The 13,994-nt window shown below is 41.0% G+C and overlaps 1 protein-coding gene across 1 annotated transcript in view; it reads right to left on the bottom strand.

Annotated features, from left to right (window-relative positions):
• Positions 1-13,994, bottom strand: part of ANKH (ANKH inorganic pyrophosphate transport regulator) — a 99,520-nt gene that overhangs the window by 27,822 nt on the left and 57,704 nt on the right. Inside the window, exons 2-6 of the mRNA XM_027451625.3 lie at positions 12,722-12,938; positions 5,141-5,259; positions 3,973-4,056; positions 1,346-1,516; positions 546-680 (exon numbers count right to left, since the gene is read on the bottom strand). Of these exons, the coding sequence (XP_027307426.1) occupies positions 546-680; positions 1,346-1,516; positions 3,973-4,056; positions 5,141-5,259; positions 12,722-12,938 (726 nt within the window). The remainder of the gene's footprint in view (positions 1-545; positions 681-1,345; positions 1,517-3,972; positions 4,057-5,140; positions 5,260-12,721; positions 12,939-13,994) is intronic.

The following is a 13,994-nucleotide window of genomic DNA, read 5'->3' as shown; positions in this document are numbered from 1 at the left end:
CTCCTGATGAGCATTTGGTGAAGGCTTTGCATTACAAACAGAAGTCCTGCTACCATCAGCTGTAGGAGACCACATGTTACAGCTGAATATCCTCCAGAGAAACAAGGTACACTGCATATCCCAGTCAAGAGACAGATGTTCTTTATGTGCTTCCTCATGTTTTCTGCCCTATTCTGTGTAATGCACTGGATTCTAACAGCAGTATTGTTTCACATCTATTTGCATAGCCGTAAATCTTTTTCGGCTTCTGGGAACAGTTCTCTGGGATTTGAATGCTCCAGCACATACCCATATGTAGAGCTTGAAATCATGGGATGCCAGAACTGTTCAGTGAAAAAAATCTACCGGTCTTGTTAAGGGTGAGATGCCTGGTAGAAATGCCCATGTTAAGACTCTGAACAATCTTCTTCTAAGGATAAAGAAATAACTAAAAAGCAATTTATTTAGGACATTTTTTTTCTTGCCAGTATGGCTGAGAAGAGAAACACAGAGGCAACTCCATGTAAATGATCATTTTCAGAAATGGGGAGCACTGACTTTCTCACCTCTGTGGCCGAAGAACTGCCACCTAGGTCCCGGGAGACAAAAAGGTTGACAATGGGCCTACTTATTCGCTGAGTTGCCAAAATTAATGCCAAAGGCCACCAGAAGCTCAGCATCTTCCTTATTGTAGCCTCTCCCTGCAACACGAGAAAACAAACAAACAAACAAAAATAAATAAATAAATAAATGGCTTCAGAAAGAAATAAGTTGAACTGAATCAAAAGCACATGGAAAGCATTTCTCCTTTTCCCACCCACCATCAGTTTGGTACATTCATTTCAATATGCTTCAATAGCAGAAGGCTAAAATATTTCCTCCTTTTCACCTATAGAAATATTGATTCAAAATATATTTTGAAAAGTATATTTCATCTACAGTAAGACTGATTCAAAAAACTGTGTCATGGATCTCAATAAATAATGCATAAGGTATCTGCATAACTTGTTCTGGCTACTAGACAAAGGAACGTGAAAGCCAATGTAACATTCAGAGAAAATGAGGAGTTTTGAGACATTCTTCCCTGTGAAATAAAGCGTCCACTTAGTTCATTCTGTGCTGCCTCACAGCACCGAAAGGAGAGAGCTCAGCACTGAGATGCTAAGTAGACAGCGCATCAATAGCACCTAAAGCACTGCCTCATGTGCTCCGTAGCTGTAATGGTTTCCATCACGCCTGTTTAAATGATGTTTTTTCCTTGCAGGATGGAGAAAGCAGGCCCTTCATTCACAGTGGTTTAATAGAGCCTTATAACACAAGAAGCAAGTTTATTTAATCAAAAAAATCACCACGTATTAAGCCATACCCCCATTTCAGGCCCACTTCTGTCAGGAATGACATCATGTATGTTCCTGTAGTATCCCAGGCATAGTGTGGTACACCGGACAAGTGCTCCCATGTAGAGTGACAAGATTGGGATCAAGAGAGGCTCCCTGCACTCCAAGTGACTGTGAAGCAAAATGGCTACAAAAACAACCTGCAAAACAAACAAATAAAAGATTAGTAGTTTGTTTGTCTGTTTCTTCAGGGCCAATGTGTCCCCTGGCTGACTCCATGCTAGTGCATTTGAGCCAACAACCACGCATGACTACAGTATCTGACTTGTAGCATTTAGAAACTTCAGTTCTCCCCTGCATTCAGTCATACAAATGAGAAGAACAAGAGTTAATATTATACAGAAGTTATATAAAAAGTACTTGAAGGTATGTGCAGGTGTCAGACTAGGGGCCATAAATAGGAGGCTGGCATGCAAGCCTGGCAAAGTCTGGCAGCAAGCACATGGTTGAGTGTCACCCTTCCCAGGAGAATGTGGTATGCTGATACAGACTGAGGCTGGAGACTTCCTTCTAGGTTCAGCTTCCAAGCCCTGCTTTCTGTTTTGGGGGCGGAGCAGGAATTAAAAAGCCAGATGTCTTAAAAGTATTCACTTCAGCATTTAGAAGCAGTCTGAATTTATCCTGATTTTGTACTTTTTTGAGTGCAATTTCAGTATTTCTTCATTCTTTCTTGAGCTAAGTGCCATATTGATGTAACCAAAAAGGACTTTTTGGCTCATGAACAGTTTATAATTCAAACATTTAAAATTAAATGCTCAGTCCAGAAAATGAAAGGAATTGATTAATACAATATAATTCTTTTTCATTAAGTAAAGAGCTGACAGTATGTCTGTTAAATTCCAAGTGTCTCTGGATGATGGGCACAACTGGGAAACTAACTGTGTACGGTTTTGTGAACAGCAGCATCAGGAATAACCCTGCCAGGACAAGCCAGCATTCAAGTGAGTTCCAAGAAATACATTGTTCAGGGGCAGGTTCCCTCTTTCATTGCTAGAGCTTAAGAAATACTTAAATCACACTGTGAAAATGTTTATTAGGGAGGCCACGCTGTTTGATAGATTTGCAAAACAGCTCATTTGAACTCCACAAAAGAATCCTTCTTCATTAAACAAAAGTAAAGTCAGCCACAAAATGTGTACATGAAGCTATCCATGGAGAATTATCTACTGCCTGTGCACCTAATGCCTATGTAGGGAGTACATGTAGGTGTAGGCAGCTCTGGGCTATGGAGAACCACAAATTTTTGTCTTCTGGTTTTACGCTTGCTCTGTTCAATATTTTATTACAGGCTGGAGACAAGATGACAGGTGTCTTATTCTTCACAAGTTTGGCACCCCACTCACCAGCCACCATGAAAAGGGCATGCGTACCATGGCCAAAATAGGAATTCCAGCTTCTGTATTTAGGTGTAAATGACCTGACATGCATCTAAGGTCAGCAAACTTTGTAGGTCACATCAGAACAAGAGCAGAGCCTGGGTGTTAAAGTCATTTAAAGTAATTGGTATTATCTTCAGGGATTTAATGCAGTATTGTAAAGGGACAGACATGCCAAACATAGAATAGCAGCTGACTGAATGGTTTAACCCGGTTTATAGTTTGCTCCTACTTTGTGTGAGGGAAATGCTACAGAATATTGAACTAAGTGCTGTTGACTTATTTCTTTTGATGTTGTCCTATTATTATAGTCTTTCTTGCCCAGTTATTACCTCAGCTGATAATGGGGCAGTACTATAACTGCTCTGCAGGCTCTGGGATCTTCCATTCATAACATGGTCATAAATACTTCAAAAAGAGGACTCTGTGTTGGTTCTCAAATGGTACAATACCGGCCATCAGCAATGCATATGAATATTGTTTTACAAGCATGTCCCGTGCAAAGCAACAGGACATTTAACACCTCCCTCACAAACGTAAATTCAACATTGGGTCTTCCCTCTGTCACCCAGAGAGTATCACCACAGATATAGCTTCTGCTTCAGATCCAAGTCTTCAGCTTTTGGTCCAGTAACAAGAACAGTGCTATACCGGCATTCAGAAGATGGTTTACACCCCTGCATTTCAGCAGATTAGACATCATGTGCAAAACTGACAACTGGGCTGGAGAATCAAGCCTTAGCTTCCCTGCCTACACTCCCCACTCAGGATTTCACTGTAACTGTGTGAAGTGTGGGGGAGAATGTACACAGGGGAGAAAGGTCTCTATCAAAGTACTGCCTCAATTGGTGGCAGTCATCAATCCTTCTGGCTGACTTCTCTTTCCCCCAGGTGTACATGTGTATATATAGCTTGATTCTCAGCCATTGTAGCACAGTGTCTGGAAGTGCCAGAAGATACGTCCCTAACCCAAACAGTCCTGGCTCCTTCTCCTGTCATTGCTTCATGACTGACTTGATCCAGTCAAGTGAGACCAGCCTAAATCACAAGTATCAGCAAAGAGTGGGGAAACTACCAGAGAACAGTGCACAAGATTGTTTTCTCTGGTGTGCTGTCCATGGCAGAGAGAGAAGGCAGTCTCTGTGCAAAAGCATTACTGTTCAGGAAAGCATGAAGTCCATAACACAATTGAAAGAGTGACTGCCAAGAGGAGGCATTACCTGAGCTATGACATCTGAGATGGAGGCACATCCCACCAGGAAACTGTACTTGTGTTTCAGCAGAATCCCAGCATGGGTCCATGCCTGAAAAAAAAAGGCAGAACAGAATGTGTGATTATGGTATTTGTTAAGGATTTCAGGTCCCAGAATGATGTTTTTTATACAAAAAACTTACAAAGCTTTTTTACACCAGCAGCACCTGGTGTGAACCTGGGCAAATGTTAAGCAAGTAGGGCAGAGAAAGCACTACTGCATTTAGTTCCTCTTTGCCAGGGCTGGCAGGAAGAATGGGAATAATTTTACAGATTGCATAGAAATTTCTGAGCAGGATAGCCAATAAGAAAGTGTTCCTTCTAAACAGATGCTGCACAGGTTATCATACTAAATATTCTAAGGGAAAAATGTTTCCTGTCATTCACCAGTTGAATGCACCTCAGAAGTGTATTCATAGGCTATACTGAGCCCTGTCTTAAAAAGAAAGCGATCCAACTTCTTTTTACTGTCAGCTACTGTGTTAAGTGGAAAAAGCAGTGGAGGCATGCAATGAGAAGGTTATCCTTTCTGACTTTTACATAGAACTACTGGAATTAAAGAGAGCTGCCATGTCTTTGTTTACATTGTGCAGGCCACATGCAGTCAGCCTGGTGATCTGGAGAGCAGCAGCCCACCTACACATGTGGCTCTCTTCCCCATGCATTTGAGATACACTGGACTAAGCTGCACTTGCAAAAAATGATGGTAACAAATATCTTTTCAATAAATCTGCTTTGAGAAAGTATTGATCTATGAGCTCTGCAAGTGACTTGGGAATGCGCAGCAAATTGAAATTGTCCGATACAAATTGTATTGAGAGGACACATACAGACAATCTGTGCAGCCCATCACAAGATGACCAGTGCTTTCTAGCATGCATATACAGTAACTCTGCTAAGGCAGCCAAGGATTTTTACATTTGTCATGATCTCTGGATGTTCAACTCCACCCAGATGCTTTTTCCAGGTAGCAGAAGATGATGTGTTCATGTACATCCAGAGCTATTGCTTGCAAAGGACATGCCTTCCTTCTGCAGACCTTCAGCCTCCCATCAGGTAACAGACTTTGCAAACTACGGTCACCAAAGAAAAAAATAACATTGATATTAAAATTCAGTTCTGAATCATGCACTCACCATGGCATCCATAAAAGGGAAGGCAGCAAGATAAAGGAAGGCCCTCCGAGTTTTACTTCCCACTGATTCATCCACATGGTGTAGCTTATTAATAATGTAATACCCCAAATCGCTATATGCTGTAGAGATACAAGAATAGGAATGAATAATAAAGGTTACGTTATGGATTCTGCATAAGATGCTCAGAAGTACCCGAAAGAGTAGGATGCCTACAAGCTGTGAGATATACCCACTCAGCAAACAGCTGCAGGGGCTGCAGGATGTCACAGCCTCACCAGCTGCTATTTATTACTAAGGAGTGCTCTCGCAGCCCTTTTTCAAGTAACCTTTGGCAGAGGAGTGATAACAAATGGCCGGGTTGGGAAATGGGTATAGTAAGTGGCACATCTGTTTCCTAAATGAACACACTGGTACTCCAGAAAATCTACTGCTCTTTCATTAACTCAGGGCTCTTTGTTAGAGAAGCTGTTTTCACCAGACACTGTGTATTTCATGGGAAATAGTGCCGTATAAATTCTGAAACCACCTATTGCCACTGCATTCTCATGACATTACCTGTAAACCTGCCCAGAGCTGTAAAAGGAGCACTAGGATTTGCGAAGACATGCAATAAATCACACTCATTATGCTCCAGTGAGTGCCTCTCCCTTGCTCTGCCTAATGACCACCTCTGCTGGGACCTGTCAGGGCACAGCACAGCTCACTGCGTGTTTGCTGGGCAGCCTCTAACACCTCTTACTCTCCTTCCTCATTTACAGCTGGCATCTCAGGAGCCACAAGTCTGAAAAGGGTGCTTTGCACTGATGGAAATCAGGAGGTTGCCGCTTCCAGTCACCAGTGTATTTGCTGTCCAGTTTCAACCTCCGATGAGGAGAGTTTTTGAGAGTTTTTGTGTGAGCCTCAATCCAGACAGCCATGACTGCCCCAGATATGTTAAAATGGTAAAAACTCCCCATTTCCCTGTGCTGGTCCCTATCTACTACTGCTAGGCTCAGTCTCTCACTTCACCTGGTGATCCCCAAGCTGGGTAGCTATCCTTCTGAGCCACTCCCAGATAATTTCAGTTGTGTCCTTCCAAAGGGAGAGAACTTTACAACTGGACTCTAGCCTTTTCTGCATTCAGGGAGGCCAGCTTAACTCCTTAAGTACTCATTTAATTGCTGCTAAGTTCAGTCACACATCAGCCACAGCCTCTTCTTATTTTTGTATGAATATTCATACACCAATTTTCACTCATTATTTTGAAACCACTCTGTTACATATGGATTTCTGCGTGGTTACTCCTTGTAAAAAGCTGCTTTTGTGGCAGGCCAGTATGCCGATTTATCTGAATTTACTTATTTGAAGAAACAAGAACAAGTTTGGAAGGCATGTGAGGCAAGTTGCCTCTGAGGGCCAGATTTATTGAGTTCTCTTTTAGGTCCCATTGACGTTGCTTTAAACTTCTCCTACATAAAAGATTTAAAACTTTTGCAGGAAACACACCGGTCTTTTCCCCATATGGGGAGTAACAGAATCCAAGTCTATGTGCTGAGGAACCTCCTCTTGGGGAGTGATCTCCATCAGCAGTGAAATAGGGGGGAAGACACCATGCTGCAGAATTCATCTGTGCCCTCTGTGCACTCTGCCCTCTGGTCTTCTCCTGCTTTAAAGGAGATTTTTAAAGTGCTTAGAAAATAGTAAGTAATGAAAAACTTTTTTGTTTGGCTCTTAAAGCCATTATTATGTTTAACTTTTTTTTTTTCCCTTGAAGTTTAAATAAACAGAAAAATTCACAGAATTAGAGAGGTCAGAGACTGCATTACTTTCACTTCTAGGAACAGCCACTTCACCATAATTCAGTTCAATGGCAGGGCACTCTCAACGGACTTACACTACCACAGCCCACAGCACCAAATTTTTAAGATTTCTAGGGATATCAGCACTGTGCTTCTGTAAGCTTTAAGATTTGTCTTCCTCTTCTCCATCCACAAGAAGTTTAACCGCAGTTTTTAATGTGGCTTTTATTTTAAAATAATAGTGGCTAAGCTTAAAAACTAGTTTTAAAATTCTCAACTATTTTCTTCAACATGTCAGTGACAGCACACAATCACTGTTACTGATGTCAATGAACGTTTCCATCCTCAGAAAAGAAGGACTCAGCAAGCTGAGATTTACTGACAATTATACAGGCATGTGTCTCTGAGCTGTGAATAAAGCAATTGCTGATGCAATTAGAACTTAACCTTGGCAAACCTTACATACTTATTATGAAGCACAGAACAAAATTAATAACAGACAACAGAGCTGAAGAGTATTACATGAATCTAAAGCAGATGGCTATTCCCATTCCTTGCATCATTTCAACCAAAACAGAGGAGTCCAACTCCAAGACAAGCTGCCTGTTTACTCTCCTGGAATAACTCACTTATTTTGATATCTATGGATCAGTTTTGCTTCTGATACACCAGCATTTAAGCAGGAATTCTTGCTTCTGCCTTTTCTAGTTGAGTCGTAAGACCTGGGTGCATATGAAATGACAATGAAATACTGTGCACCTAACTGGATCTACTCTCTTCTACACTGATTTCTCTAATGAGCTGATTATAACCACATACATTTCAGACATCCTTGAAATAACTGAACACACGCTTAATGATGCAAGCAGTCTCAAAGAAACAGCCACACTGTAGTAATTTTGGGGCTATCTACTATCTAGTATGTAATATATACATCATAAAGAAAACAAAAAGAAACCCTCACAGGAAGTGATATCACTTACTTCTAGGTACAGAGCTGCATATGTCAATATTCACTTTACTGGAGTAAAAAATCAATAACAAAACAAACAAACAAACAAAAACATCAATAATTTTTTGGGGGTTAAGTATGTGGGTTTTTTTAGAAGCATTCCATATTTATTCTTTGGTGCCAGTTTTAAAAATTAACTCACTTGAGAAGTAAACATCTATCCTGCTGCTAGTCAGAAAGATACCTCACAGGGCCAAAACCAGCTAAGTGATTTAGGCAGATAAGAAAAGGCCAACTTGCTAAAAATACAAAATTATAATGGCAAGTCTGCAATTGGAGATGGCACAGGTTACATAGATTTTGTGATGTCTTTGATTAGCCTGACATAAAACAGGAACAAAAGCCTGGGTTCCCCATGCAAAAATTCAGATGATCAGGGTGTCTTGGGTATTGCATTTCTTTTTTTTTTTTTTTTTTTCTCACAGCAATGAATGAATAATAAAACCAGCTTATGAACATCTCAGTGAAGACTGATAATTGCAGTTAGCATCTTCTGTGATCAGCTGTAGTTGCGAAATTCAATTAGTTAATTTTTCCAAATTACCAATGTCCAATGGTCTCTTTGGGTAGGCCAACATCTCATAAGTCTCAAAATTTGCCTGTTTTAATTAAATAAAATATATCCTAAAATCAGCTGTGGTCGTAGGCTTTCTTCCTTCTTCCTTTGTCCTGAACAACTTGCTGAAAAGGAACTGCCCTTGTTGTGGAAGAAGAGCTGGAGCAGCTGGGGAAGCAAGTTACTGCTTTAACAACAGTCACTTGAAGATGCTGAGGCAGGACATGTTTTTAATAAAAAACATCATCTCTTAGTAGACAAAAATAAAAAGTAAGCTTGGATTATATTCCAATTTGTGTTCCTGTGCTTTCATCTTTTTCCAGGGCAAAAAGTTTAGTACAAACCAGTATAGTGGCCATGTCAGAACAGGATTGACTGGAAAAAAATAGCTTGGTTTGGCATAAGCTCTACTATGATTCCTAGTCATGGAAAAAATCCAGTAGTGTTACACTGGAAGCAGTTGGATTACACATATACCTCACTTCTTCTGCAGATCATTAATGTATATGCAGTGACCATACAAGCAGGTTCAAAAAAATTACTAGCAACTGCTGACATTTTCACCTGTGCAGGGAGGGGCCCTTGCCCACTAGGAGATCAGTAATAAACTGGCACAAACAAACAATAGGGTCACTCATACTTATTGGCCATCCAGTCTGCTATGTTTGCCTTGCTACTAAAGTTGCAACCTTTTTTTCTTGGTGATGCCAAATGATCCACCATGGAATTTTGGTCAGGTGCAGGGGGCACCATTGAAAGGTGTCTACTTAAGCAAAGAGGCTGCTTCCTCTTTGGAAATAAACTTTTGCAGTATAGTATTTCTCAGCAAAGTAGTGAAAGGCTGAACAATGCTGTTTTCTTGCCAAAGAAGATGTGCATATCCTTCATGACACCAGTGTTAAAAGGACTCGCACAGTATTGAGGACTTACCAGCAGCACCTATTAATGCATTATGTTAGCATACTGCTCTATAAATTAGTGCTCTATTCTCTTCTCTGTCAAGCTGGTAGTTTATGAAAATGTCAAAAGTATGCACAGACAGGTTTATCATCTTGAATTCCTTCTCTTATAGCCCAATATTCCCACTCAAAAGCCTATCTCTGAAATAACTAGATGCTTTAGACTCCTTCCTACAAGAAAACTCTCATGGCAGTAGCTGCTCCCAGAATAGCACAAGAGAAGGAAGGCAGCCTACTATCTTCTATTTCCAGATCAAAAGTGAGACAGCAAAAGCAGGAATAACATACTGACCAAGGCTTACAGCAGCACTTTAAGCAAGAGAAGAATAAAGTTTCAGTTGCCTTTCATCAAGTCGTTTCTTGGTTCTTACTGCTACCTGCACAGGAGAATGATAGGAACTATTGGTGAAGATACTGTGGATGTTCATGGGAATGTGGTATAGTGATGACTTAAGGACTGCATGCTGTGAGTTTGAGTGGTTTGGCTCAGCCAGTCACTCCCACAGAGGACTGTGTTAGCCCCTATGGAGGAACAGTAGTGGGGAGCTGATGCTGAAGAAATGAAGGCAGTTGAGTGAAATTGTTTGTTTTGATATTTCAAACAAGTAGAGGCTGCTGTCTGTGAGGCGCTGGGTGTACAGACTGCAAAGAGTCTCTATCACAGTTGGAAATGTGGTGATTCATTGTGGTCACTGTGTTTCTACCAGCACTTGTTTTCTTCCTTCTGACCTTCTGTACTCCTTATTTCTTTGGCTTTTTTCTTTGTTCCTTCTCCTGGGCTTCGACATCCACAGCAAGCAGTCATGCCATCTTCCTTAGCCCCATACATACGGCATGCAAAAGAAATTCAGTCCCTTAAGTGGTGTTTGTCTCAGTTTTTCATCTGTCAAGTATCAGTAACCTGAATTTCTCTCTCCTGTAGATGGACTGTAACAAGCTCGTGGCTGTTGGGGAGTAGCTGCAGATCCTCAGAAGTTGCCTGTCTGCCACTGGACTCCTTCTCCTCCTTCTGCTAGGAAGACTGTGCATCTGTGGGTCAGAAAAGAATAATCAGGATTTGAAACATGTTCAAAGTAAATTTGAAACACAAAACTTGGCAACATCACCCAGGCAATTGGTGCTAGAATCTGACTAACTCCATTCTCTCGGGCGCTCTGCCAGTCTCTGCTGTGGCCTTTGCATATTTTCAGGCATAGACAAGTTAAAATACTAAAAAATATTTTGCAGTCTGCCACCATAAGCAGCTGAAAGATTGTGCAAAGCCCTTTAACCAATGGCTTTAAGGCATGGAAAGTACAGCCTTCATATTTTATTTATTTTTTAATATCTGCAGAGAGGGCATTTCAGAGGTTCTGAACTCAGCAGGGCTCTATTTCCAGGCAAAACCAAAAGACTTATCTGGCATGTTTTCAAATGGCTGCCCAAACAACTCTCCTCAATAAAAAGTCTCACATGGAAAATTCAGCTGCCTTTCACCTGGATATTTGATAGTTATACTTGTTCTCAAATGTTCCCAAAATCTATAATAGCTTAAAATGAAATTTTGAGTGACTAGAAAATACTTCTTTTATCCAGTTGGCTAAGACAAAAACTTTGACCAGGACTGGTAGGGAAACAAGTGTGCAACTAGAATAGCAGCTCTGGGGGCTGAAGAAACATTCAAACAAGCAAAGAAACTGGAAAGCCAAACTTACAAATGGCCCAAAGCCTGTAACACCAGTGCAGTGAAACAGCCTCAACTGTAAGCACATCGAGGAAGTGACCAGTTGATACTGGTGAAATAAATTAACTTCAGCACGGATTTTTATCGTGAATTCAGCTTACAAAATTAGCAACTGCTTAACCCTGCCACAGACTTGCCATGGCTAGTGAGCCATTACTGCAAGCATTTATTATGACTGTAACATAGAGAAAAAGTAAACAGTATGGGGCTGCTGTATCAGTGGAGGAATAAGAGACACCATGGTGAAACAAACTGGAGTGCTTGGGAGGCACGTAGGGCCATTAAACACAGCTGGCAGCCTGTTAAAGGGTAAGAGCAGTGGGCTTCATATCTGCCCGCTCTACTCAGACAGTAACAGTATGCTGAGCAAGTGCTGTTCTTCAGACATGTTAGTGTCTGATAATGAATGGTGCCCCACTTCCAGGCCACTCCATAATTTCACAGCAATTCGGGAAATTGCCATCACACTCGCTTTTCCCATTCAGCTGTCACAGAATGACTCCCTACTGCTGGTCAACCAGCTCCATCCTACTGCCTATCAACCAACATGTACCTCCACAGGCTGTTGTGTTACCTCCCTCCACCCCCTTCTCAGAGCTCCCAGCTATTCGGATTGTACCTGTACAAAGAAATGCACTTCTCTGCTTCTTCCTCCAGCGTCCTTTATTCCTCATTGCCGAGCTACAGAGGTTTCAGCTCCGTGGAATGAGCCACAACATGCAGAAAATGTGGTGCAGTTCTTGGAGAGGATGAAGTTGCAGCCTTCCAGGTCATGTGGCTTTTTATTGTTGTGGTGTTGGTCGATGCTTGGGTTGATAAGACATTTCTCCAGGCTATCAGGAATTGGCAAATCCTGCGGTTGCCTTATTTGTCATGTTCAGTTCAGAACTGCTTGTGTATTTCCCTTGTTTCAGAGTACACTGAGAGAGCTGACCTCAGTTTGACATAAAGTGCTGTTTGGAACTGCTTCTTCTTTCACAAGTTAATTACTCAACAGAAGTGAATGATGACTAGCACTAGTAGAGAGTAATACCTGATATTTCAATGATGTTGCTGACCTACTGACTTAAGAGACTTGTACTGCATGGTAAGTAGCAAAGGAACTGGTACAGAGGGAGTAACTAACAACGCCACCAAGATCTGGCAAAGAGCTCTGCCTTCAACATCTTGAAGGCTGGCTACAAAGTGATGTGCCAAAACCATTTGGGCAGATATTGCTAGGTGTTACCTAACAGTAACACTGAGCTATCTGCTTCATGCAACCTGCCAACCTTACCAGAGTTTTGCTCACACACCTGACTAAAAAAGATTAGCAGCATGTTGAGCAGCCAGGCAGGTGAGCCCTGGAGGTGGAATATACCACTTAACAACCTGTTTTAACAGTATTAAAAATTGCATGGCTTGGGCATGCTACCAACACAAGAGAGTTCATCGCTTCTGCATTTCCCCTTGTACTAACAAATGAAATCTTAAACCTACAAATTAATATGTTTGAAGACTAGCTGAGGGAAGCAAAATAAAAGATGTGTTAATTAGATATGAAGTAACCTTACCTATTAAGGTATGAAATACAGCAGCTACAGCGCCAGCCACAACCATGCACAAAACTGCTTTGGTCCTGTCTCTCTTGCTGTTCACAAACACCAGACCTACGTTTTTGAAGTCACTCATTGGACCTGTGAAGAACTTCATCAGGGAGTACGCCAGCCCATAGCTGGCCAGCATTTCCACAGCATCTTCCTTAACTGCAGCGATGCCCCTATTCAAGGCCTGTTGAAACACAAAAAGACAGAGAAAATACTGCAGCAAATGTGAAAGCATAGCAAAACAATCTTCTCCAGATGGTGTCTGAAAGAACAAGTTCAGCTCTCACTGTTTACACCCTGAGTTGACTTTTGTTTCTCTGGGTTCAGCAGCAGTAAGTGATGTGACATAAGCAACTTCATAATTTCATACAGCCTGTAAGTTCAAGTCATATAGATTTGGAGATAAACTGTGTTTTAGGAACTAAGGTAGATATCTACTTCTAAAGTATATCATGCAATTCCTGCTATACCAGAAGTTAGTTTTTCTCCTTTTTAGAGTAATTGTATGACCTGCTAATATACATAGATGATACAAGACCCTTTAAATGCCACTTTGAGGCCTTAGGTCTGAATTAAACAATGGACAGTCCTTGTAGGCCTCTGCACAGGTAAAAAGCAAAACAAAACAAAAAAACTCTAACGTTATTAAATGCTGAAATTTCAGGAGCTCAAAGGTTTTTTTTCCTGTGTAATGAGATTTTCACTATATCCTATGGATTTGTTTTGAATAACGGTACTGTGCCATGATGTGTATTATTATAAAACTAGGGCAAATATGCACATGACTAAACATATCTGTTCTGCTTTCATGTATTTTGAATTTAGGTTTAGATTGGATATTAGGAAGAATTTCTTCACAGAGAGGGTGGTCAAGCATTGGAATGGGCTTCTCAGGGTAGTAGTGGAGCCCCCATCCCTGGAGGTATTTAAAAGAAATGTGGACGTTACACTAAGAGGCATGGTTTAGTCATCTGACTTTGTAGGTGAGGTTAATGTTTGGACTTGATGATCTTGAATATCCTATATTTATTTATGACTCTTTCTAACAAATTTAAAAAGAAATGCAGCATATGTATTTCAAGGCATATTTAGGTTCAGATAACCTCACAAGTCATTCCAGGTCTGTATTTAGGAAATGTTCAACAATGAATTGCTGAGAATTAAATGGATTATTTTTATTGCTATGGTAAACCACAGCAAAAAATGTGTAACATTGCTTCAGATTCCAGCTTGTAACAAA

This window comes from Anas platyrhynchos, chromosome 2 (genome assembly GCF_047663525.1).
Source record: "Anas platyrhynchos isolate ZD024472 breed Pekin duck chromosome 2, IASCAAS_PekinDuck_T2T, whole genome shotgun sequence".
Taxonomy (NCBI): Eukaryota; Metazoa; Chordata; class Aves; order Anseriformes; family Anatidae; genus Anas; species Anas platyrhynchos.
This window is presented reverse-complemented; position numbering and strand designations above follow the sequence as displayed.